At 36.2% G+C, this 23,256-nt stretch overlaps 1 protein-coding gene across 1 annotated transcript; it reads left to right on the top strand.

Annotated features, from left to right (window-relative positions):
• The first annotated feature begins 7,544 nt into the window (after nucleotides 1-7,544).
• On the top strand, nucleotides 7,545-22,628 carry LOC149072434 (lysM and putative peptidoglycan-binding domain-containing protein 2-like). Its single transcript, XM_089246302.1, has 3 exons — nucleotides 7,545-7,923; nucleotides 16,722-17,074; nucleotides 17,660-22,628. The coding sequence occupies exons 1-3, from the start codon at nucleotides 7,738-7,740 to the stop codon at nucleotides 17,871-17,873; spliced, it is 753 nt and encodes a 250-aa protein (XP_089102428.1). The 5' UTR covers nucleotides 7,545-7,737; the 3' UTR covers nucleotides 17,874-22,628.
• Nucleotides 22,629-23,256: the final 628 nt, after the last annotated feature.

The raw sequence follows: 23,256 nt of genomic DNA, 5'->3' as shown, positions 1-23,256 counted from the left end.
AAAACGGGGTGGAAAAACACAACTTCAGTAAATAACGTTACAATGAAGCTTCACGATGGTGAGAAGAGAGGAAAGAAAATACAGAGAACTGAATTGAATTGAACCACTGGCGTTTAGATGAAACATGATAGTAAAGGGGTTAAACAAGCAAATATCTTTCAAAGTATGCGACACCTAGTTCTCTGGGTCTGGGTGTTTTAAAGGAGTGAAGTTGTGTGCTACGAATACTGGACGTGAAGAATTCACTGAACTTTCTTTTTTGGTAGCTGGCAGTAGTGTGCTACCAATACTGGACGTGTAAAGTCTCGCTAAATAAAGAATTTTTCCACCCATTATTGCCTTTCATTTCTGCATCTTCGTTTATCCTCCAGCTTATAATATCCTCCCCTAATGGGACAGAGCGGGGCCCACGATTGGTCTGGAGGTCATGCATTCCTATGTGATTTTGTTTGGTTTTTGTGTTTTCTACCTCCCCTAAAAGTTTATACGTTGAGTTTTTAATCATTATATACACACATAGTACAGATAATAACTGGAAACGGGGGACGGAATTAAGACACCTTTGATGATAATATAAAATTTGCGTTGCTTTGATTATTTATTTTTTCGGTTGAAAAAAATTTATTTAGTGTAATCACACTTGCAGCACTATTAGGTATGGAGGTGAGTTACTTAAATCAGTTTTCAAATTATTTTTAACGCTAAACAAATTTTCAGAATTAATGATTTTGCTTGGGGGATGGGAAGTGGGCACTTTCCCTTATTCCGCGTTCAACAAATCTTTTTATTCTCACTAATTTCATTCATTCATTCAAACTGAGCACAACTCCGGTCTATCGCCATAGACAATTTACTACCGAAAACGCAGCGAAAACGATTACATATAAAGTATACCAATAACACATAGTACACACAGCTGCCTCGTGGCATTTGGCCAGTCATGGTCCAGCCTTCAATGTTATACGCCCGAGTGGCGTGGTGGTAAGATGCTCGTCTACCACCGTAAAGGTTGCTATCCCGGGTTTGAACCCAAAGAGAGTATATAGATAAGATATTTTCCCTAACGAACTTGAGGTGACCAGCGATAGACAGCGCCTCAGAGTTTCATTTCCAACCCATCTCATTAATGGCAGTAAATAGCGATATGGCCAGGTTTGGTGAAGTAGCCTTCAATGTTCAGTAGCCTCGTGACAGTTGCCTATCTTGCCCTCCCACGAGTAAGGTTATTAAAGTGTAACCAGTGGACCTTTGGGTAGTGAGCCCCAGTACTCGGTTGCGCCCTTGCTGTCTTGCCATTGTTACCGGCCAGCCAATGGGTCTTTGGGTAAGCCCTTGCTGCCTTTCAAAAGCTGCAGGCCGTCTGATATGCCTCCCAATGGGTCTTTGGTCTCTGCAAGTCTACTTGGCCCATCGTCATAGCCCTCCTCTGTCAACGTTGAGATCCTCCAGGCAGGCTCTGCACTCACATATTTTCGCTCTGCTGAGCTCCGAGTTCGTTTGGCCTTCTTGGCTCGACTGAGTGCCGGCCAATGGGTATTTGCTGTCTGCGAGTTTCAGTTCAAAACTTCTCGCACCAAAAAAACAAATTACATCCGATGATTGGTATCTACCTCATTGTCTGAACATTTGTTATAGGTCAAAGATGTCTAACCCTTTGAGATTTGTGAGCGACCACAAAGAAAGACGCAAAACTGTTTTTAACTGCATTCAAAAAAGAAGTCGGATTCGTTTATAACCAACATGGGAATTACGAAATTTCACATTTAAACGAAGTTTTTCCATTTCCCGTAAATTTTGTATTCCTTATGCATGCTTATCAAGTCGATACGGATATAACAAAGTTCGCGCATAACGAGTACTTTTGCTGTTTTTTTCCGACTTTGTTATAAACAGGTCTGACTATACAAACAATAGCTGATGAAAACACTTTTTTTGAAGCATTGCCGTCGTATTGTATCGCCTGTGGCATATGCATATTGCTGTACTATGACGTGCACACGTGGCGCTGCAGTCCACTAGCATTTAAACCAGAATTAACCTATAAGTACACACCACTGCTGCTCTCTACCTCACTCTTCCTCTAGCCACCACATCCTCGCTGATTGTGCCGATCTCAATCCTCGATTTTATGTACAGGGTGGGGAAACAGTCCGTAGAAACTTTAAAAATTCATAAAAACCGGAAAAACAACCGAAATAAAAACGGGTATGCAGGGTTAGCATCGCTAGGTCACGGGAATTTTTTTAAGACAGGAAAAAAATAACTAAAAAAAACAGCTGATAGGTGGCGCTGGTACGAGCGACTGCGGTGGAACTATGCAAATGAGACGGTTATAAGAACTTGCACTCCTAATCCACAATCAGTTGTTTCCAAACCTAGCTGTTTCTTTGGACCCCACCACAAAGCCCCTCTTAGAGGGGTGATACTTGTGGCTGCATCGCAGAATACGAATGAAAAAAAACTTGTATTTTTCGAAAAACAAAACCGAGTGGCTACTCTCCAACAATCACAATGATCAAAAAAACCAATACAGGCCTCTCGATAAGGTATTCTCATGAGACTGAATATTTTGTCCGCAAAAGAGAGCGTCAGCTAATAGTAGAGCTTCACAAATGTGCTGCACCATCTCAATGATTACAAAAATGACTACAAAATCTAATACCCAAACAAAATCTTGAAATATCTAAAATTTTCCAATATGGTGCCGCTAAATTAGGATGCGAAGACTACAAAAAATTTCAGTTTTTACGGCTGTGCATATACTAACACGAAAAAAGGGGGTCACGAAGTACAGGGCAATCTTAAAAGCATCATAGATCCTGAGTAGAGTGATTTTTTTTCGAGGGTTCCTTACCTGGCTAGAAGTACCCGCCTATAATTTACATACTTGGAAGTAGTAATCGGATCTAAGTATCCTGAAGTAAAACGCGTTTTACCCGCATTTTGCCCCACCTTTTTTTCGTTTTTTGAATTCAACTATCCCAGCGAATATTGCACTTGGAAACATGGATTTCTTTTTTTCACAGGCGAGACAGGACAACAACTTTCCTATAGGATTTTTGAGCGCAGGGTGACCAAAAAACAGGTGGTTTTTTTTATTTTAATAGCTATTCAAGATCTTGCAATATATAAATGACTTATCTGAGGTCTACACTTTATTTGGATACTTTTTCTAATTGGAAGTATGCCTCTAAGATCAACGGTTCTCCAGTAATTAGCATAGCTGGAGATATACTAAAAATGCTGGGGGGGACATGATGATGATGATGATGATGATGACAATGCATATATATGCATATACATTAGATCTGTCGGCTCCGCCATTGACGCTGGGCCGTCATATCTCCCCCCCCCACCCCATATCTCCGCCCATGTTTATCAGCTATGCACCCTGTATAGTTAGGACGTATTTTATTTGGCACTATATAGTTCATTATTTAGGTGCTTAAAAAGACGGGACGACTAATTGCTCTCCATCTTGGAGCGGCATAACCAGTTTTCTGTTCAAAGTGACGTCTAATCGTTAAAAAAAGCAGGGTAGGGAACAGCGTTTGCCTACAACGATAATACTGACGTCACACTTCACTCAGAGATGACGGAAAAGTCAGCCTGGGGTTTTAATGAGACCTAACAACACCCCGGCTCAGACACCGCAGTTTTACGTACAAAGATATACAGTGGATCCCGCTTATCGTTTCCACTCAAACAGTTTTCCCGATTAGTACTGCGTATATTCGTGGTACGTTAAAAGCGTGGTACGTTAAGAAACGTTAAAAGCATAATCCACTATATAAACAATCCCAAATATGTATAGTAATCATTGCTGAATATTTTAATTTTACTGATCCTTCGTTTTAGTTTTAAAACCTTTCGTTAAAAACACGCGAGGCTTGTTTTAAAACGAGAAACAAATGAGGAAAAGGTACTCGTTCTTCAACCGAAAATCACACACAAATTTCCCAATCTCCATATACTGTACCATCTCGAAAACCGTTTCCGAAGCCAAAAATGCATATAAAAAAAATCTAACTTGAATGATTTTTTCTCGACGTGAACGTGGTTTCCATTTTTCCACTAATGTGGATAAACACTGTAGGGCACTGGTTCTCAAACTTTTTTTTCACCAGCAGCGCCCCTTATTTTTTTCAACGCTTATTCGTGGCTCCTCGAAGCAGTCTAACAAAGAATCGCTTCGAAACACCTTTGTCAGAAACGGAGAGGTGCCCCTGACAAAATTTGGCGGTGCACTGTTCTAGAGCCACTGCTGTAGAATTCAATGATTCAACGTCACTTGGAGAGATAAAACCAGTATCTTCTTCAAAGATAGACGGACGATGTGTCCACTCTCCTTTATAGACACCTCAATTCCGCCCCTATATCAACAGAATTTGATTCTTTTTTGTTTTACCTCCCGATATTTTATTCTTCTTTCCTCTCTCGATATCTCCTCTAACTTTGGCATCGGCGGATACAACGGGAGGGCAAAGGGAGTGATCGACCCCATTCAGTAAAAAATTTGTATTATTGGCACAGGTAAGAGGGTAGGGTGGGTGGAAATTCGCCCCTCACCCTGTTCACACACCCCCCCAGTGGTTTACCCTTCCTACCCCCTTCCCGTTCGAGAATCCTGTATCCGCTTATGAGCGTTGGCAATATGCAAATCAGTTTCCTGGAGTGAATATCGTGTGAGAACAGAAGGAAAAAGAAAACGATTTGACGAGTAAAAAAAATATCGTCCCCCCCCCCCCTGTATGCAGGGCCGTCTTAAGAGTATCGTGGGCCCCCGGACCAAGTGGTTTTTCGAAGGCCCTACCGGGTAAATCCTAAAAAATTTCAACCGGATCTCATTTTTGTGAGGCCCTCTTCTCTTGAGGCCCACGGGCTGTGCCCGGGTGGGCCCATGCAATAAGACGGCACTGCCCCATGCCAAAATAAATGAATTAAAAAATTTCCACGTTTTTTGGGTTTATCAGCTGGTTGGATATCCTTTATTTTGCTAAGGTTTGCCAGAAGCGCGAATATGTATTCCCTATTGAAACACGTGTTACAAAGCCTTTTTGGAAAATAACAGTAAAAATGATAAAAAAAAATAACATTAATGGAATAATAAAAAATATCGTATCCCCCGTGGAGGCAGAGATGAATTTTCTTCCTAAAATCATCTCCAAATATAACCAGTCGTTCGAAGAATTTTGTATCCATAGAGAGAGAGTAACTGAGTAAGAAAATATCCGAACGCGTCATTTCGCAAGTTCTTTTTCCCCAAATAATTTGTGCATTCATGTTTCTGACATAAGGGGTATGATATATAGCAGCGGTTCTCAACCTTTTTTGATTCGCGGAGCCCTTTTTTGTACATAATTTCTATGCCGGAGCCCCGTAGGCCAATTTTTTATTTATTCATCAAAGTTATTGATTTATTTTTATTGTTAAAAAATATTTATAATATTTTTTTTTTAATTTATTGGGTATTTTTTTTATTTTCCTCGAGTGGCCGCGGAGCCCCTGGAAGTTCACACGGAGCACCGGTTGAGAACCGCTGATATATAGTGTTACGTATATAAGGGGATAGGGGCGTATGGGTTGATATAACAAAGGCAAAACCTGCTCCACTTATCTTTATTCCCTTCATTTCTTAAAATGTTAAATAAGATATTAGTTTTTGAGATATATCACTGATACTTCAACTGTACATTGTCCAAATTTGTTGCTAACAGCCTGTACGAAAGGGAGTTGATAAAAAAAACAATTGGTGACGTCCCATATAGTTTTATCCAACCCTCCCGTATTTGTCTCCAATGTTGACCGTTTCTTTCTAACCGATCACATCTCCACCCATCACCGTGGGCAATTTACTACCGATTGAGTTGTATGCACGTGTGTGGTTACCCACCGGTCTAAGTGTTTAGTCTAGTGTTTTTTTCTGAATTACTAACGCTGCCATCTATTTTCAAATAGGAGTGGAAGTGTTATGATTTAATATTTATACCGTCGTAAAGGCCTTGGCGAAACTTTTTAACGGGGAAATCGGCTCACTTTTGCTCCTCGAGGTTGGGAACAGGGCCGAACTTAGGCAGGTGCGAAGGGTGCAGACACACCTGGCCGCTAAATTTTAGGGGCCGCAAAACAGAATAAAAATGCTTTGATTAAATGGCTCCTTAACAAGCAATAGCTCAAAATTATGTCTAAGACAGGGAACCCACAAGTCAAGAGTTTTGACAAAACCCCTCTCCCAGCCATTGCCATGAGTTCGGGCTCTGAACAAATATGAAATTTTAGGGGGGCCCCTTATATAAAGTGTTCTTTGAGACAGAGGAATGGGGAAGGACCTCTGCCTGTAATCCAAAAGACAGCCAGTTTCATAGCCTTGAAAATTTGATGGCCCTGAGCACGCACCCCGTTTGCCCGTACGAGAAATAAGCCCAGCACCAAGCCAAGAGTGCACGCGGGTTTGATGCCCCGGGTTTGAAATGAGCTCTGAATTCTTCCTTTAACGACATATTTAAAAATTTAAAAGTATACGTGGAGGGGGGGCAACGTGCACGCTTGCCCCAGCTGAAAGAGTATTTAATTGCAGCTCTGGATAATCCATCGTCTAGCTCTGGCAGCCCTCCATTGTGGTGCGCTGAGTACAGATATTGTCGACCTGGCCCCCACATCTTGCAGCAGAGAGGGTCCTTACGCTATGATCTTTGGCGGTCCCCAGGACAAATATTTTTCACGGTCCCCTTTATAGTAAATTTATAAGGTGAAGAAACAAAATTAATAAGAATCGTTGCTTCCACCGGGCTGGAACCCTGTCAGCCCCACCCTTTTGGGAGGCACAGTGATTATAAAGTAGTGGTTCTCAACCTTCAATTGGCCTGGGGCACACTTACAATTTTACTCGTTGGGCGATAGGCCCAATTTATTGGCAGCGCAAGTGGATTTTTTTTTTTACCATAAATATAGTATAAAAAAACTACACGTAAGTACATAGTTTGATAGTCGTTTTCCGGTGCTAATGTAAACCTGGCGTACGCCAATGTGCTGAAGACACTGGAGGATTGGGAAAAATCCTTTTAGAGGGCCGCAAAGCTGTTTTAGCACCGGGCCTTAAAATACTTGAGAAAAGTGTGACCGTGAGGGCCGCGTAAGATCCCAGCCTAGGGGCCCTGATCCATGTTGTGGGGACCATGCAGCAGACCCTCTCTATGGCGTCCGAACCCGGGTCCTCGCGATGAAAGCGCATCACTATAACCATTCAACCAAAACAGCGGACAATATACGAAAATAAAATTTTGACACTGAGTTGCATGATCAGCTCAATTAGAAAAACATTTACAGCAAATAGCTACATTCTTGAGAAAAACAGATTCTACCCAGCTCCCATGCCAGCGATAGCAAATGATTTATCACAGTGAAACTGCACGGAATGAGGAAAGGAAAAGAAATCAATTTGATATTTTATATCCAATGTAGCTTAAAATATATAAAGTCTTGATAAGATGTCTCGTTATCAGTAAACACTGGAAGCGGCGTAATTATAGACACAAAAAGTTTTTGCTGAGTACGTATTCAACTCTGCCCATCACTCGGAAAACTTTTTTCGTCTTTCTCAGTGTGTGTGGACGCCCCGCCTTTACTCAAATGAGAAGAAAACAACTGCTATATTAAATACCTTCGTGGAAAAATGAACATGCAACATAATAGCCATGTAGCTGAAATCCCTGTATAATCGGAATTAGAAGTGGAAACATGCAACATGGCGACATGGCTGAGGTCGCTCCTACCGAAAAGTTATGTCTCACGAATTTTGTGAAGAAATCGGTCCGTTACGGTAGTATGGCGAAAGAGAATGGAGTTAAACGTGAAAAGTGCATTAAACATACAGTTCAACCCGGTGATACATTACAAGGATTAGCTCTCAGATACGGTGTCACTGTTAGTATATTTCAATTCCCAATTTTCTCGAAAAAAATGTGTTAAAGTGCTTTATGTTTTTATTGTTATAATTAAAGATTTTGAGTTCTAGAGTAATTCGCAAATGAACTTAAATATCGGATTAATATAAATTAAGTTGTTTCAAGCAGTGTATCAGTAGGAGTGTTAATTGTTAGGTCACTGGAATAGAGAGTTGCTGGATATCTATTTGAATAAATTGATATACATAAATTTACGATTGAGTTTATTGTTTATAAATGATGTTTTCAATTGCTATTTCTTGTTTTTATTACTAATGCATGATAAATATCTTCATATTACTGTGAAATCTGATTTTTTTTTTTTCCTATATTTAAAATGCTTATTAGTGCAACTTCGATAAATCAACTACCATGTAACTTAACATTTATTATTCCAATAGTAAATTCAATGGGGAAAACCTCTCTAATATTTGATCATTTTTATTGCACCACAGTCATTTTCTTCACATGAGTAGGCTTACAGACACGTCCTCCTTTTGATGTTATTTCAAGCGTCCTACATTTTAGAAAATTCACCTTTTTGTCCTTTTTAGGTTTTTAAAATTTTATTTTTTCCTAGGGAAAGTTTTTTCACTGTCATCTTTTTATTGATAAGTTTTTGTTGGTTTTTTTTCGCATGTTTACATGCTTTGACCAATCGCAGTCTAAATTCCCAGAATACAAGAACCAAATTTGCTTTCAAGCAGGGCAGATGCTATTATAACCATTGCCCAGCTTGTTCTAGTATAGTATAAAAAAGACAATCGGAAAAACAGTTCTGGAAGAAGAAAACTGCAATATTCATATTAAGAATACCATTCTTTGCTCACCAAAAACTAATGCTGTGTACTGAAAGGGGGAAGAGAGTGTTACCTCTTCTATTCAGAAATGAGGAAAATTGGATGTAAAAATTTATACACTCGATGTTATTTTATGAATTGCCTATGGTTAAGTATCAAACTTGCGACACCTCGAAATATACTTTGGTACTTTAGGCGAGTATCTTATATTATAATCAACCTGGGCCATAGGCGGAGATAGACTTGGAAGTCTGGGGGGCATGATGATGTCAATTCATATATACATTAGATCAGTCGACTCCACCTTTGACGCTGGGTTCCCCCCCCCCCCCCATATCTCTGCCCATGACCTGGACTACCATGTATGTCCCAAACCTCTAACTCGAAGCATGATGACCAGAGCCTGCGCAAATCCACCACCATTTATATTGTGTTGTCACTACTTATTTTTGCAAATCGCCCATGAGCTGATCAGTTCAGAAAAGTTTACTACCTTACTCTTTTGCATTTAAAAAATCCCTACTTTCATTGTTTCAGTCATTTGTTTGCTGATTGATATGTGTCGAAGATTTTCCCCCACATTTTTGAGCAGGGTTACTTCCTATTATTCCTCTGTTTGGAATCTGAAAACTCAACCTGTGGACCTACAAAAGCCACAAATAGATGTGAATGATTTTTGAGTGAGATGTGGTTAAGAAAGCTTGATTGAAATGTTTTTAGTGCAAGTAGGAATGTGGACAATTTCACTGCTAGTTCATTTTACAAAAAAGTAAAGTGCAAAACTTTGTGTATAGGTAGAGCGGGAGATAAGGAAGGCAAGTGCCCTTACTGCACAATGGACTTGCCCTACGTAGTTTCAAAGAATCATGTGATATGTGCTGGTGGTTGGCTGACAGTATCGTCCAACGGGCAATTGGTTTTTCATCTTCATCTGTGGAATGTTTGTGAGTAAAGAAGAGCAACGTGGTATTATTTGTTCTTTAGTATCAGAAGGAGTTGCAGTTCAGGAAGTGCATCAGCGAATAAAGGCAGTGTACAGTGAATATATATGCACTGTCATTTACTTGTATGCAGGACTGGAGTCCTGCATACAAGTAATACATACAATCCTACTTGTATGTATGGAGTGTTTCCACTCACTTTCCTTTCAGTGGAGTTTATCTGCAGTGATTGCATGAACGGAACCAAAACACTCCCACCTTCTTGCTGATGTCCCTTATTGGGTGTTGTGTGTTTGCGTTGATTATCCAGTCGACCTCTTTCACCAAAGCATTCGTGATGACAAGGTGACATTGACTAGATCATATATCATTCACAGATTCACATCCCTTGCAGAAATGCTTGTGCCAGTTAGTCAATGACAGTGCATGTGCACCTTAACACTGTCTTTATTTGTCAATGCACTTCATGAACTCCAGCTATTTCTGCCACTAAAAAACAAAACCATGTTGCTCTTCTTTACTTACAACATGGGCGGAGATACGGGGGGGGAAGCATTGCCGCCCCCCCCCCCAGCGTCAAAGGTGGAGTCGACTGATCTAATGTATATATGCATATATGAATTGTCATCATCATCATCATCTTGCCCCCCCCCCCAGCAATAATGACCGTGCCCCCCCCAGACTTCCAAGTCTATCTCCACATATGACTTACAAACATTCCGCAGACACAGATGAAAAAACAACTGATTGGCTGTGTGACATATCTCATATAACCAATGCAAATGACCAAAAATAGTTTCTAAGTTTTGCTAATATTGTTTGAAAATCATAAAGAGTTTACCTTTTGTTCGCCTGATCAGGCACAGTGATCGCATGTTCGGCAATGACAACCTGTTTGCAGATACTGTCGGCTGACTGCCAGCACATATCACATGATTCTGTGCGACTACCTTGGGTAAGTCCATTCAACAGTGCAGATTGCCTTCCTTATCTCCCACTCTACCTCTACACAGAATTTGGCCACACTTATACCAAATAATTAAATAATACCATAAACCAAATTATAACAACTGTTCCGTTTTCATTTGATCCACTCTTATGCATGGAGAAGATGAGTCACTCCAGGGCCAGATTAACCATAAGCAAAATAAGCACATGCTTAAGGCATCGGGAGAAAAGAGACACCACAAAAAATAATCAAAATGTGTTTTTTTTTAATTTAAAATTTTTTTCCAGCATCAAGCATCCAACAAAAAATCCTACAATTTTCAATTGATTGTATAGTTGAAGACCTTCATCAAAAGAATGGCACAAATGCAGTAAAAAGTTAATATTGCAAACTAGAGATCACATAGTTTTTGCACAATTTCTATAAAGTTAGCTTGGGCCTTTTTAACAACATCATAGGGCCTTTTTAACAACATCATAGGGCCTTTGACAAACTGATTTTTCTGAGGGGACCCCCTTTACAATCTAAAAGTACTGGCCTACTAATTTGTATACTGTCTGTTACAACTTATAAACAGATCTAATTGTCACCAGGTCGTCGGGTTGTGTCTGGGTGAGACCCATGCATCAAGAGTAAGCCAAATTCTACAGAATAAGAACATGAACTTGAAAATGCTTAAATCTTTGAGTTATTAGCAGATAAACTTCATGGTTTCAAGGGGTGTTATCGTTAATTATTACCCATGTGAGACATTTTCGTTGCCCCTATGGCATATAAGCCTCACCAGTAAAATAACCATGAAAATTTGCTGCCATGTTCCCAGCCAGATGAAATGTGTCAAAAATTCCCGTCTGGTAGTCCAGTGGTTAGGATGCTAGCCTTTGATTGTGCAGGTCTGGTTTCAAAACCCGGCTTGGACATGGATGTATGTCTACTAACACTAACAAATTCCCTGAACAGACCTTATGGATCTCTTGGGAGTGCATAAGGATTACTTTTAAAAAAATCATGGTTTTCTCTGGGAATCATTCAGTCCAAGACGCTCATAGATAGTTTAAAATTTTTCTTTAAAATATTTTTCATGGCGCATGTTTACATGCTTTGACCAATCGCAGTCTAAATTCCCAGAATACAAGAACCAAATTTGCTTTCAAGCAGGGCAGATGCTATTATAACCATTGCCCAGCTTGTTCTAGTATAGTATAAAAAAGACAATCGGAAAAACAGTTCTGGAAGAAGAAAACTGCAATATTCATATTAAGAATACCATTCTTTGCTCACCAAAAACTAATGCTGTGTACTGAAAGGGGGAAGAGAGTGTTACCTCTTCTATTCAGAAATGAGGAAAATTGGATGTAAAAATTTATACACTCGATGTTATTTTATGAATTGCCTATGGTTAAGTATCAAACTTGCGACACCTCGAAATATACTTTGGTACTTTAGGCGAGTATCTTATATTATAATCAACCTGGGCCATAGGCGGAGATAGACTTGGAAGTCTGGGGGGAGGGCACAATGATGATGTCAATTCATATATACATTAGATCGGTCGACTCCAACTTTGCCTTTGGGGGCATGCCCCCTGTATCTCCACCCATGCCGCATAGGCTACATTGCCTAGAGCCACTCTTTTGTGACTTGATCTATAACTCCTAGAATATAGGTATAAAGATGCTTTAGTTCGATCCACTGTAGAGGTAAAAGAAATGCTAACAGATTTACAACTTAAAAAGGTACCAGAAAGAACGGGTACTCAATGATTGTGGTTCACTAAAAATATATTCTATAGAGGACTATATAAATATATTCTGTAGAGGGGTTTGAGCACAAACCTGGGGAAAATAAGTAGATATTAAAGTATAGCTACTTGGAAATGACTGGCATTAGTGATTCCTATCAAATTCACTCTCATTTGTACAAAATAACAGTGGTATGAACAAATTGGCTTACTAATGATCTTTTCTTTAATTGTTATTTCCAGTGTTTCAAAATTTTTGGAGCAGTAAGAAAATTGCCATAAACAAAACTAGGTAGCATGACAGAAAATTACTTGTGATTTATTTAAACACAAGGCTGCATATACATAGTATCAAATTTCCGCAAAACAATCCACCCCTCTGTAGTTTTTGTACCCCCCATATTGTGGCTTAAGCTTATAATTTGTAATCATTTATTTTGCTCATGAGCCAAGCCCGTGCGAATAATTGGCAAAAATACAGGAAACAAGTTGATAATCAGTGACATACAAACAGTAAATGACAAACATTTAGCAAATTATGAACAGGTATGTTGAACAATATGGTAATTATGGCTCGAGTTTTTTGGATGCAAAGAATATTTAGTCAAAAAAAAATTTTGTAACATAGCATACAAATTCATACATTGGTTTATGCAGTGATCCAAAAGTCAAGAAAAACTTTAAAATTCAATATTTTGTAAACCAATGAAGCTAAAAAGATTGTTTGCCCTTAAAGGGTGACTTTGAAGCCAGATTTAATGTCAAAAAATATATAAAATAATGTGACATTAGTTAATTTTTTTTTACTAATAGATGGCACTGTCAGATTGGAGATAGATGAGAATTATCCTCAAGTGACATCCGTACAAGTTGCAACATACCAAAGAACTGAAACCTGAGGACTGTTGCCCACACAAATTTCGCTCAATGGGTATTTAAAATGGAACAACAAAAGAACTGGCTTCACACTATGCTTTAGACCAGTGGTTCTTAAAGTGGGCAATATCGCCCCCCTAGGGGTGATGGAATGATCCAAGGGGACAATAGATGGGAACAAAAATTTACTAAAGAAGGGGGACGATGGAACAAAAAATTTGGGAAACTTCTTTAGACTGATTAACATTTCATGCTTTCTGGCAATGTTAACACACAATAATTCAACACCACACGCATTTGTTAAACCCCTGCACCAACCATAAGTCAGTCTGGTGTGACTTCACTGCTAATTTCTTAACCCTACATAACTGAACATTCATCTAATAGACTGCCTAATAGATCAGTTACTGAGTAACACTGATTTAAGTTTAGTTATCTAGGGTTAATTGTCCCATATTTCTTCAAGGAAGTCAAAGGGACTGTTGTAGTAACAGTTTCCATCAATGGTGAGCAATATGAAACAATGCTACGCAACAGCATTATTCCAGATTTGCAAGCGCTGCATACAGTCACCTTTACGCAAGATAGAGTACCACAGCATATTGCCACTCCTGTTAAACGATTACTACGCTCAACATTTGGGGAGGATCGTGTCCTCAGTTGACACTTTCCCCCATGCATGGCTACCCACATCTCTCAATTTAACACCTTATAACTTATGGCTGAGGGTTTTATGGCTTTGAAATGAAACGTCTACCGCGATCAACTAGCAACATTGAAAGATGCCATCCATGGTTTTGCATGGATGCCTATGCATGTTTTCAATCACCCCAAAATTTTGGGGTGATTGAAAACATGCATTTTACGGTCTCTAGCAGTTTTCTTATAATTCTGTAGGTGTTCAGGCTTGGGTGCAGTCGCATGTACCCACTGTACTGGTCATCTCGCGGTAGCCATCACGGAACCTAGTTCCTAAATTATTTTCAGTTACATACTTCTGAACAAGTGCTTTCAGTAGTACCTCATAGTAATAGTTTCTAAACAAGTACAGAATAGATATAAGCAAATAGTCATTTCCATTAAACATAGGGGCCTATGGAATGGATTGAATATTTGATTAGATGGATTACTACAAATAGGGCAGTTTTTGTTTGGGTCTAGTATTACATATCCGTTATAAAAACACGCAGGAATTCTCCTCTCTCTCCCCCCCCTTCTCGTCTACATTTAAAAATCTAACTTCCCATTGTGAGGTCGCAGAAGAGTTGATTGTAGTATGCTTATTTTGTTGAAAGATGAACTGATCTTGAATCATAATATCTAAATACCTCTGAAAACCAGTGGGAAATGTTTCCTGACTGAGTTTGGTATGATTTGAAAGTCCTGAATACATAAAAGTTCAATCATTTGGAGAAATTTTAAAATGCTGTAGGTCCAACTGTAGTTATTCTTTAGAGGAAGGGGCGTTGAGTTAGAGCGTTATAACAAATTGTGTAAAGACTGTCATTAGGCGTGATTAGTAATTTGTACCAGGGAGAAAAGGGTGTGTTTAAGAATAGCAAAATAGATATTGGACATCAGGTGGATTCTTATCCTAATATTTATCTGCGGCAATATATTGAAGTTGCAAAAATTTATATTACTGGGTGCCATATGGTAAATACAGCATTTGAAAAAAGATATTTTGCTAATACACATAACTGTTTCTTTCAGTTCCCATATGCTACAAACATCTATCTTGGTTAATTGCAATGAGTTTGTCATTTTTCATCATTGATGAAATCTGTTCTTTGGCTTTTGCACTGCACGTCTGACTTGTAGTCATGACTATCAAATTACTGGGCATGCAGCCATCAATTTTCAGAAAATGACATTTGTGCCTAACATTTGTAACACCTTATTTACACCATTTTTGTGATGTGATATCTATACTTAGTTTTATTATTTTTTCAACTGAAATTCAAAAGTTTTAGGATAAGTAGTTTCTAGAAAATCTGAAATCTTCTGAATCTTTTTTATTTGTGCAGTCAAACCCTGTTGTGATGAACATCGCTCATAGCAAATCTCGTGTTGTACCAAAAAAACTTTTTAATCCCATCAGGTTTCCTATATATGTGATAATATGTAGCTATAATGAACCTAAAAATATATAATTAGATATAAAATTTATGATATTTATCAATATCTTCAATAAATTGGTACAGAAACTTGGGACATTTCTGTCTCAATAATTATGTGTCTTCTTTTTACTTGAGCTATGCTACGCTCTGCCCTACATATCTGCCTTCCACCAAATGTTTGTAGAACTTGTATTTTTGTGTATTATTTTCATATTTTGTATATTTATATGCTGTACATTGTTTTCCTCTTTCAATAGGGAGAACTATCCCACAGGTTTTTTTTGGGCAATAAATGTTGGGCGAGGCATAATGATGGCATCGTGGAAGATGGCTTCTTTTTTTCAGCAAACATTTTAATTGACCCATATTTGGAACTCTGAGTTGAATTATTGTTGTTATGCTCTTTGATCAATGATAGTAGCCATTCTTCTCCCCCACCCTACTCCTCATATATCCTCCAGAACAGAAATGTTCATATCTAACCTTTGTTGATATCTTTGACCTTAAAATTTCTGTATTTTTTATAATTTCTTCAGAATTGCATCTAAAAATTTTTTATCCTAAAAATCATTAATAAATATTCGTGGCTTTTTTTTTTTTTTTTTTTAACCATACACTAAACAGTTGTGCCTGCATTGTCACTGCCTTCTGCCTTGAAAGATTTGGGAGGCATTGCATTCTTTTTGACGTACTGAAACAAAATAGATTCTGCAAACAATTGGTTTATTGCTTCTCTCATAACCTATAATTTCATCTAAGTTATGTGAGAGCTGTGTAAATTACTCAAGGACAATGCATATATATCATGTGCCTAACTTAATATCCCCTTCATCTCTGGCTACCAGTTTTTGAGAGTAAGAATGTATTCTTATCTGTCAGCCCTAAGAACAAATGAAATACATATACTTTTCTAATTCACAATCTATTATTTTTTTTAATTATGTTGATATCTGATAGATGTGCCCCCCCCCCCTAAGTAAAATTTGTTGAAAACTGTGATGCTTGTTGCAGAACAATCTTGGGAAGAATTTTAATAAAAGAAAGAAAAATAACTCTCTTTTTTTTTTTTTTTTCTTCTTTTTTTTTCTGTGTAAAAAATTGTTATTATGGGAAATTTACAGCAGAACATTTTCAATCAGCTGAGTAGTGTTCTTTGCAGTCTTTTCAAAGTAACTGGTATATTTTTCCATTGGATCAAAAATATAGTGAACCAAATCTTTAATACCTTGAAGGTTGTTATAGATGGATTAAACTTTATTGTTGTTACACATGCTTATTAAAGAACATTTCTTATTGCAATATAGTTAGCACCTAAGATTTAAAATGACATTTTTTATTACTTTTTTTATAGATGGAACAAATCAAACGAGCAAATAAAATGTGGACCTCCGACAGTTTATTCTTGTTCTCAATGTTAGATATACCAGTGATAACTGAGCCTTTGACTGTTTCATCTATGTCACTCTCATCTGAAGCTTTACCAGATTCAGCTACAGGGGAGAATGGAAACAGTGCTGCTGATTTTGTGAGTTCAAAAGAAAATGACTTTTCCAATCATATGAACATTGTAACTCCTAATGAAGCTGATCTTATGAGCTGTGAACTAACACGAGATGAGGAAAGTGCAGCAGATTTTCTCATCCGCATTGACAGTCGAATTGCACAAACTAAAGACCAAGTTTCAAAATTCCAGAGAAAAATTATGTAAGTTCTCGGTTTTTTTTATTTTTGCAAAATAAAACCCAATGGGATAAGCTTGGTGGCAGAGTTCTGGTGTTCATTTCATGTTGCTCCATCTATTGAACACTTATAAACATTTTGATTCTGAATTTTCATCTAAACCAGGGCTTGACAAATTGCAAAAAGATCTAGGCTGCAAACATTTTTTTCCACAAAAAAGTCAAAAATAGTGTTTCTTTTGACTTTTCCAGGGCATAGTAACTTACTTTGTTGTTGATAGATATGTTGATATAAATTCCAAAAAGTTTGTATTGTCTGCAAATTCAAATTTAGTAACCGCACATAGAAAATTTTGGTCGGCAATACTAATTTCTTAGGCACAAGGTGCACCTTGATCTAAACTCCTTGATAGTTGTGTTGGTTGCATTCCGTGACAAGTTATTGTCATTTATTTCTCTTTAACTTTCTTTGTCATTTTTTTTATATGAGTGGGGGATACTGTCACAAATTTTTGGGAAAGATGAGAAACAATGAAAATTTTAAAACATGAAACGATTGACAATTTCATGGTATGGGTGTACTAATATCCTATCTCATTTCTGTTTTCAGTTATTCTGAAGATGATCTTCATAACTGCAGAGGTGGTCTTCCATATTCCAGCTATCAGTATCGACGTAACAGTTTTGGTGGATCTGCTTCATTGAGTGACTTGACAACTGATATTAATGCACCTCCTCAAACTGTAGTAATGACGAAAGGAAGAAAAGTAAAATCATCATTGAAGAAACTTGAAAGACAACAAGATGAAATATTTGAGTTATAATATATAGCAACTATAGATTATTTGTTTTTATGATAATGTGTGTGATGATACTGAATATTGCCATGAACGCATCTGTTTCTGTATGTGAATTTTCAGATCATTTTTTAGAGAAAACAAATGCCTATGACAATTATTTTCATTTATAGAAGCAGGTAATGGGCATTCATATGTATGCTCATATTGGAGTGTGTAATATAAATACATGTTTTACAGTGTCTTGTGGTATCATTGTAGTCTGCACAAAATGGTTTAACTATTACCTCTACCTAGAATCATTTTTATGATGGAAACTTGTATTTTGTGCTATATGCACGTCTGTGACTCAGAAATGATTCTCTTGGCTGCAGAGGTAAACATATGTGTACCTCATTGTTAAAGTTTAATCATTTAAACTATTTTTAAATGGTTTTAATCATTCTTTTTTTTATGTTAAGACCTGTGGTGCATATATGTGTACCTAATTCAAATGATCCTTGTAAAGATACTGACCCAAAATTTAGAAAAAAAAAATTGTCAGTTTAGGCTCAGGTGTTTGAAGAGGTGCTACACTTAACATATTTTTTCTGGCCTAACAAACTGCAGATGTTTCCCACAATCATCAATGATTGCTTTGCGTTTGAGGTCCATATCCAGAACCTAATCTGTTGTTAATTTTTTGCTTATGAATATATTTTGCTTATATTGTGAAAAACGTTGAAATATATAATTGTTAGAGTTTATCTTAAATACTCAGTTGGGAGAAACTAGCATAACTCATACTGAGAATTATTTTCACTTTTTTTTTTTTGTTTTGATTTTGCAATGGTTTTTGTTTAAAAATTACATATACAGTCCAACCTCTCTAAGTGAGATCAAAGTTTTGATATCCATTTTAGCAATTGCTTTATTAAATTTGTTCATTATTACAATTTTTATTTTTTAAAATTGCGAAATTATGCATGTGTTGTAGGTAGACAAGAAAATATATAGGAAAATTGGTATGCATTCAGTTAAGTAGTTTTATCCCCTGAAAAGGATATAACCGTGAAAACTCAATAGCCTCTATAAAAAAAGTATCTTAACCAGTTTATATCCCCTTCTTATCCAGAAACTACTTAGAGATTTGACTTGGATTTTATTATGATAATGTTTTGTTGTTACTGTAATTTCACGCATATACTGTATTATAACGTGTATAAGGAACTTTTTTGATGTTTGTTTTTTTTTTTTGGCTTAAAATTTCAAAAAAAAAGTTTAAAAATATATGTTCATAATACTATCCATGTTTAGGAACTTCCCCCCCCCCCTTCCATTTTTGGGACCCAATTTTTGGCAAAAGGGGTACTTTACACACGTTAAGAAATGGAATGGTACTTCAGTTGACCAAAATAGATTTCTGAGGTAAATTGCATATCACCAGTATACATAAAAAGTAAAATGTAATTATGTATATGAATACTTTTTTTTTTATCTTACAGACCAGCGGTTCTTAACCCTTTTAGACTCGTGGGGCCCTATCCAGTATGTAATTTTTATGGCGGAGCCCTTTTTTGTACATAATTTTTATGGCAGAGAAGGTGTAGGCCTCTTCTATTTATTTATCTATCAAATTTACTGATTGATAGTATTTTCCTCGAGTTGCCGCAGAGCATCGGTTGAGAACCCCTGGTACAGACAATGGGAAAATACTATTTCATGATGGTATAGGAGAAATATTTTTTTAACTTAATTGTACTTTAAAATTTATAAAGATGTGTTGTCTACACCTAAAACACTTTCATGTTTTATTCAAGTAGTACTATACTATAATGGGTGAAATTACAGTCCTCGTTAAAATTCTTGTGATAGTTTATTACATCATAATTTTAGGATTTTATTATTATTTCTATGAAAGTTGAAATCAATTTGACATATTTTTGCTTGCAAATATAAATAAAATATTTGTTACAAATATTTAAAGGAAATAATCTAGCTCTTTAATTGGGAAAAAACTCGGCATTGTGTGCTTGTTTTTTGTTGCATCAGTTTAAAACTTCAAAATAGGGTTTCAAGTGATATAATACCTGTGATTTTTCCCTTTATATATATATTCTGTTTGTACATTATAAAAGTACATGCAATTTTTTTTAATATTGTTATAGTCTAATGCAGAAGTATAACTCCTCTTTTTGAGATTTTATTAGGTTAATGGATTTCCATCTGAATGTGACGAAGTTGGTGGCCAAATTCTTATCATAGCTTTAAGTTGTGAGAATCAGTGTTAAAGCTGAACAAAAATAATGGGTGAGTGTAGCTGTTTGAAATGGCAGTGAATCCTCATGAATACAAAAAATGGTTGTCTGACAATCAAACTGCTACAAGGAAATATTTTTCATTTCTATTTAGTAAGTTCATAGGATGTTTGTATTAGTTTGAGAATTTTTTTTTTTTTTGAATAATTTCAGCTTTCACTAATTTTTTTTTTTTTGATACAATGTATCCTTAATTTCCATTTCTCAGCCCATCACCACCCTTGCAAAACCTTCGAAATACCATCCATGTTCTGGAACCCTTATAATTCTAAGACATTACTATTTTATAATTATTCAAAATTTCCTCTAATTGATCTGAGCTGATCATTATCTAGATCTGAACTATAATATATGCATGTTTCTACTCATCTGTTTTCAAGAAATTTTGTTCTCTGTATTTTACATTTTGGTAGTTATTATTCTATGAGGTCCATTCATTATTATTTACTAGTTCATTTTTAGAGAAACTGAATTATTGATATTAACATATGAATGCTGAATGTGTAGATTGTTATATCTTTTCTTATAAATGAGTAAAAATACGATGAGACGAAGACATAAATTTCTTAATACCAGAATGAATTCTATAAAAAATATTTTCATATTTGCACTATTACAATATTGATATTAAAAATCATCAGTTATGAGGTCTTTCAATGTTTGAATTCAGATTATCATCAATTTTTCTTTATAGATATGTGTCTCATTTTTTTGGAGATTCATCATGGAAAAAGTGATTTACTTAGGAATAACAAAAATGGGATTAAATTATGAGTTTTTTAGGCGTGTGTATAAATACATTTGATTCATTTTGTAATGAAGTGGCTTTTTCAGTCAAAAATTCTTTGATATAAAAGAAATTCATTCTGCTGTGTAATGTAAATTTAAAGATGGAACAACTGTTACATGGGTGGGAAAAAATATCTTTTCTCATTTATATAAATTACTGGGTTTTGGCATCACAAATTTGGACGATATGCAGTTGAACTAGCAGAGGTAAATCTCAAAAACTGGTACCATTTTTTACATGGGGGGGAAATGAAGGCAAAACAAAATGCGAGGAGAGCAGAAGGTTTCCATTCTTATTCCTTTCCTATGACTTATTATACAGATCCTTAGTTGCAGAACATTCTCTGACTTATTTAAACTTGCAAAATTTTCCAAATCCCACATTTCTGTGAAACTAAGACAACCTCCTTCCTTTTAAAAGTATGCACAGAATATAGAGAGATTGAATGGGTAATCACACTTGCTGTTTATTCAAGATGAATCTAAATTAATTATTGCAGAGGACACACATGGATTGATGTCTAACAACCCAGTGCCTGCCTTTTACCTTTTTATTAGCATTTCAAAAATAGAATACTATGGTAATCCACTTAGTTCTTACTATGTGGTATTACCTGTTTAATAGTAAGTGTAATATGGAATGACTAAGAAGTAAAAAAACAAAGGTTGCTTGTTTGGTCAGTGCCACATTTTCTTTGTAATAATTGTCAGAAAAAGAACATGAGCAGTTTCATAATCGAATTATCTGGTTTACTTTTTTTTTTTTTTTTTTTTTTTTTTTTTTTTTTTTTTTGACTGTCCCTCAGGAATCTTTCTGGAAGGAGAAAAAAAAATGTATTTTTTTCATTGTTTTAGGGAAAACTTCAAAATTTTTGTTGTGAAACATTCCTGAAAATATTTAAAAAATATATATTGCAATAAGGCTGTTGAATAGCTTGTTGCAATGTAATTTTTTAATACATTATGACAGGGTGCCTTTCATATTGAAAAGTTGATTGTCATCATTCACCAATGGTGGTTGTGAATTCCTTTTACTTAATACAGGAAAACTTCCATATAATAACATCTATATAACAATATTACTCTTTGGTTTGGGTGATTTCCTGTAATGGTAATTTCTCCAATCAGTTGAAGTTATACTTTGTAGAGATTTCACTATAGTAAACTTTATCAGTGATGAAGACAGAAAGAGGAGGCGATGCAATTAATCTGATATTCTTTTTTATGTACCAAGGTGAGCAATGGTTGCACATGCAACATTATCTGATATCACTTAAATAAATTTGTGTGGAAAAAAAAAACATGCATTTACTGCACACTGGGAGTTGCAGTAGTTATATAGCTGCATAATTATGTAATTTTTACGTAAATGTGATTCTTATGCTAGCTCATGATAACCCAGAAGTCATGGAATGATCATGCACATGTATGTTTGAGTGTGCCTTATCCATATATTAAAGTGTTTTTTTTTTTTGCTGTTTAGACCAAGTGTCTTCCTTTTTGAAGAATTGTATTTATATGTGTCTCATTTTGACATATCCAAGATGAATGTCTTGAGTTTTTATGTAAATGTCATGAAAATAGCAGCTTTTTCATAAAACGCTACGCAAAACTGTAATTTGTGGTTTTGGAAGTATATGTTGCTGCTACATCAGTCTAAAAATAAAACTTGTGATGGGTGTTATTAAAAAATTGATTTTGACCTCTTTTTAATACTTGTACCTTCCAGAAAAACAGTGTGGATGTTTACTCAAAAAAAAAATTAGATTACAACCTTAGTGTGTGTGCTGTAGCTAAAGATTTCTTTTTAAGTGACTTGAAACAAGATTTAATTTTTTTTTATATTGACGACAACAGGCATATGCCCTTACAGTGGAGTGGAAAAATGGAACAGGGTGTGCAGCACATTGTGAAACAGAAAAGCAAGGAACAATATACAAATATAATGATTTAAAAAAAAAAAAGTCATTCAAATTATGTAAATGAATATACACTGACTTCCAAAAAGAATCGCACACCAAGAATACTTGGCGTGTGTAGTTGACATGGTAAAAAAAGTAAATGATCACATAACATCAAAATGAAACTATCAATTATAGTGGAGAATAGTGACGCCAAAAAGAATTGTAACTAGTTGAGCTACCTTTATGGTGGATACAAGATACGATGCATAAAAATTACGTGTCTTGGTCTAAGTCAGATTTGTCCATGTTTGCTGCAACCGAAGCTCTGGTTTATTCAATCTCGCAAGTTGGTGAGGTTGCCGTCCCAGTTGGTTTTCTATCTGCTCAATTGACGATAAGTCAGGTGAATAAGCCGGCAAA

The sequence above is a fragment of the Pholcus phalangioides genome, unplaced genomic scaffold (assembly GCF_987345545.1).
Source record: "Pholcus phalangioides strain wild (caught in Gottingen) unplaced genomic scaffold, Ppha-v1.0 ptg000017l_1, whole genome shotgun sequence".
NCBI classification, from domain to species: Eukaryota; Metazoa; Arthropoda; class Arachnida; order Araneae; family Pholcidae; genus Pholcus; species Pholcus phalangioides.
This window is presented reverse-complemented; position numbering and strand designations above follow the sequence as displayed.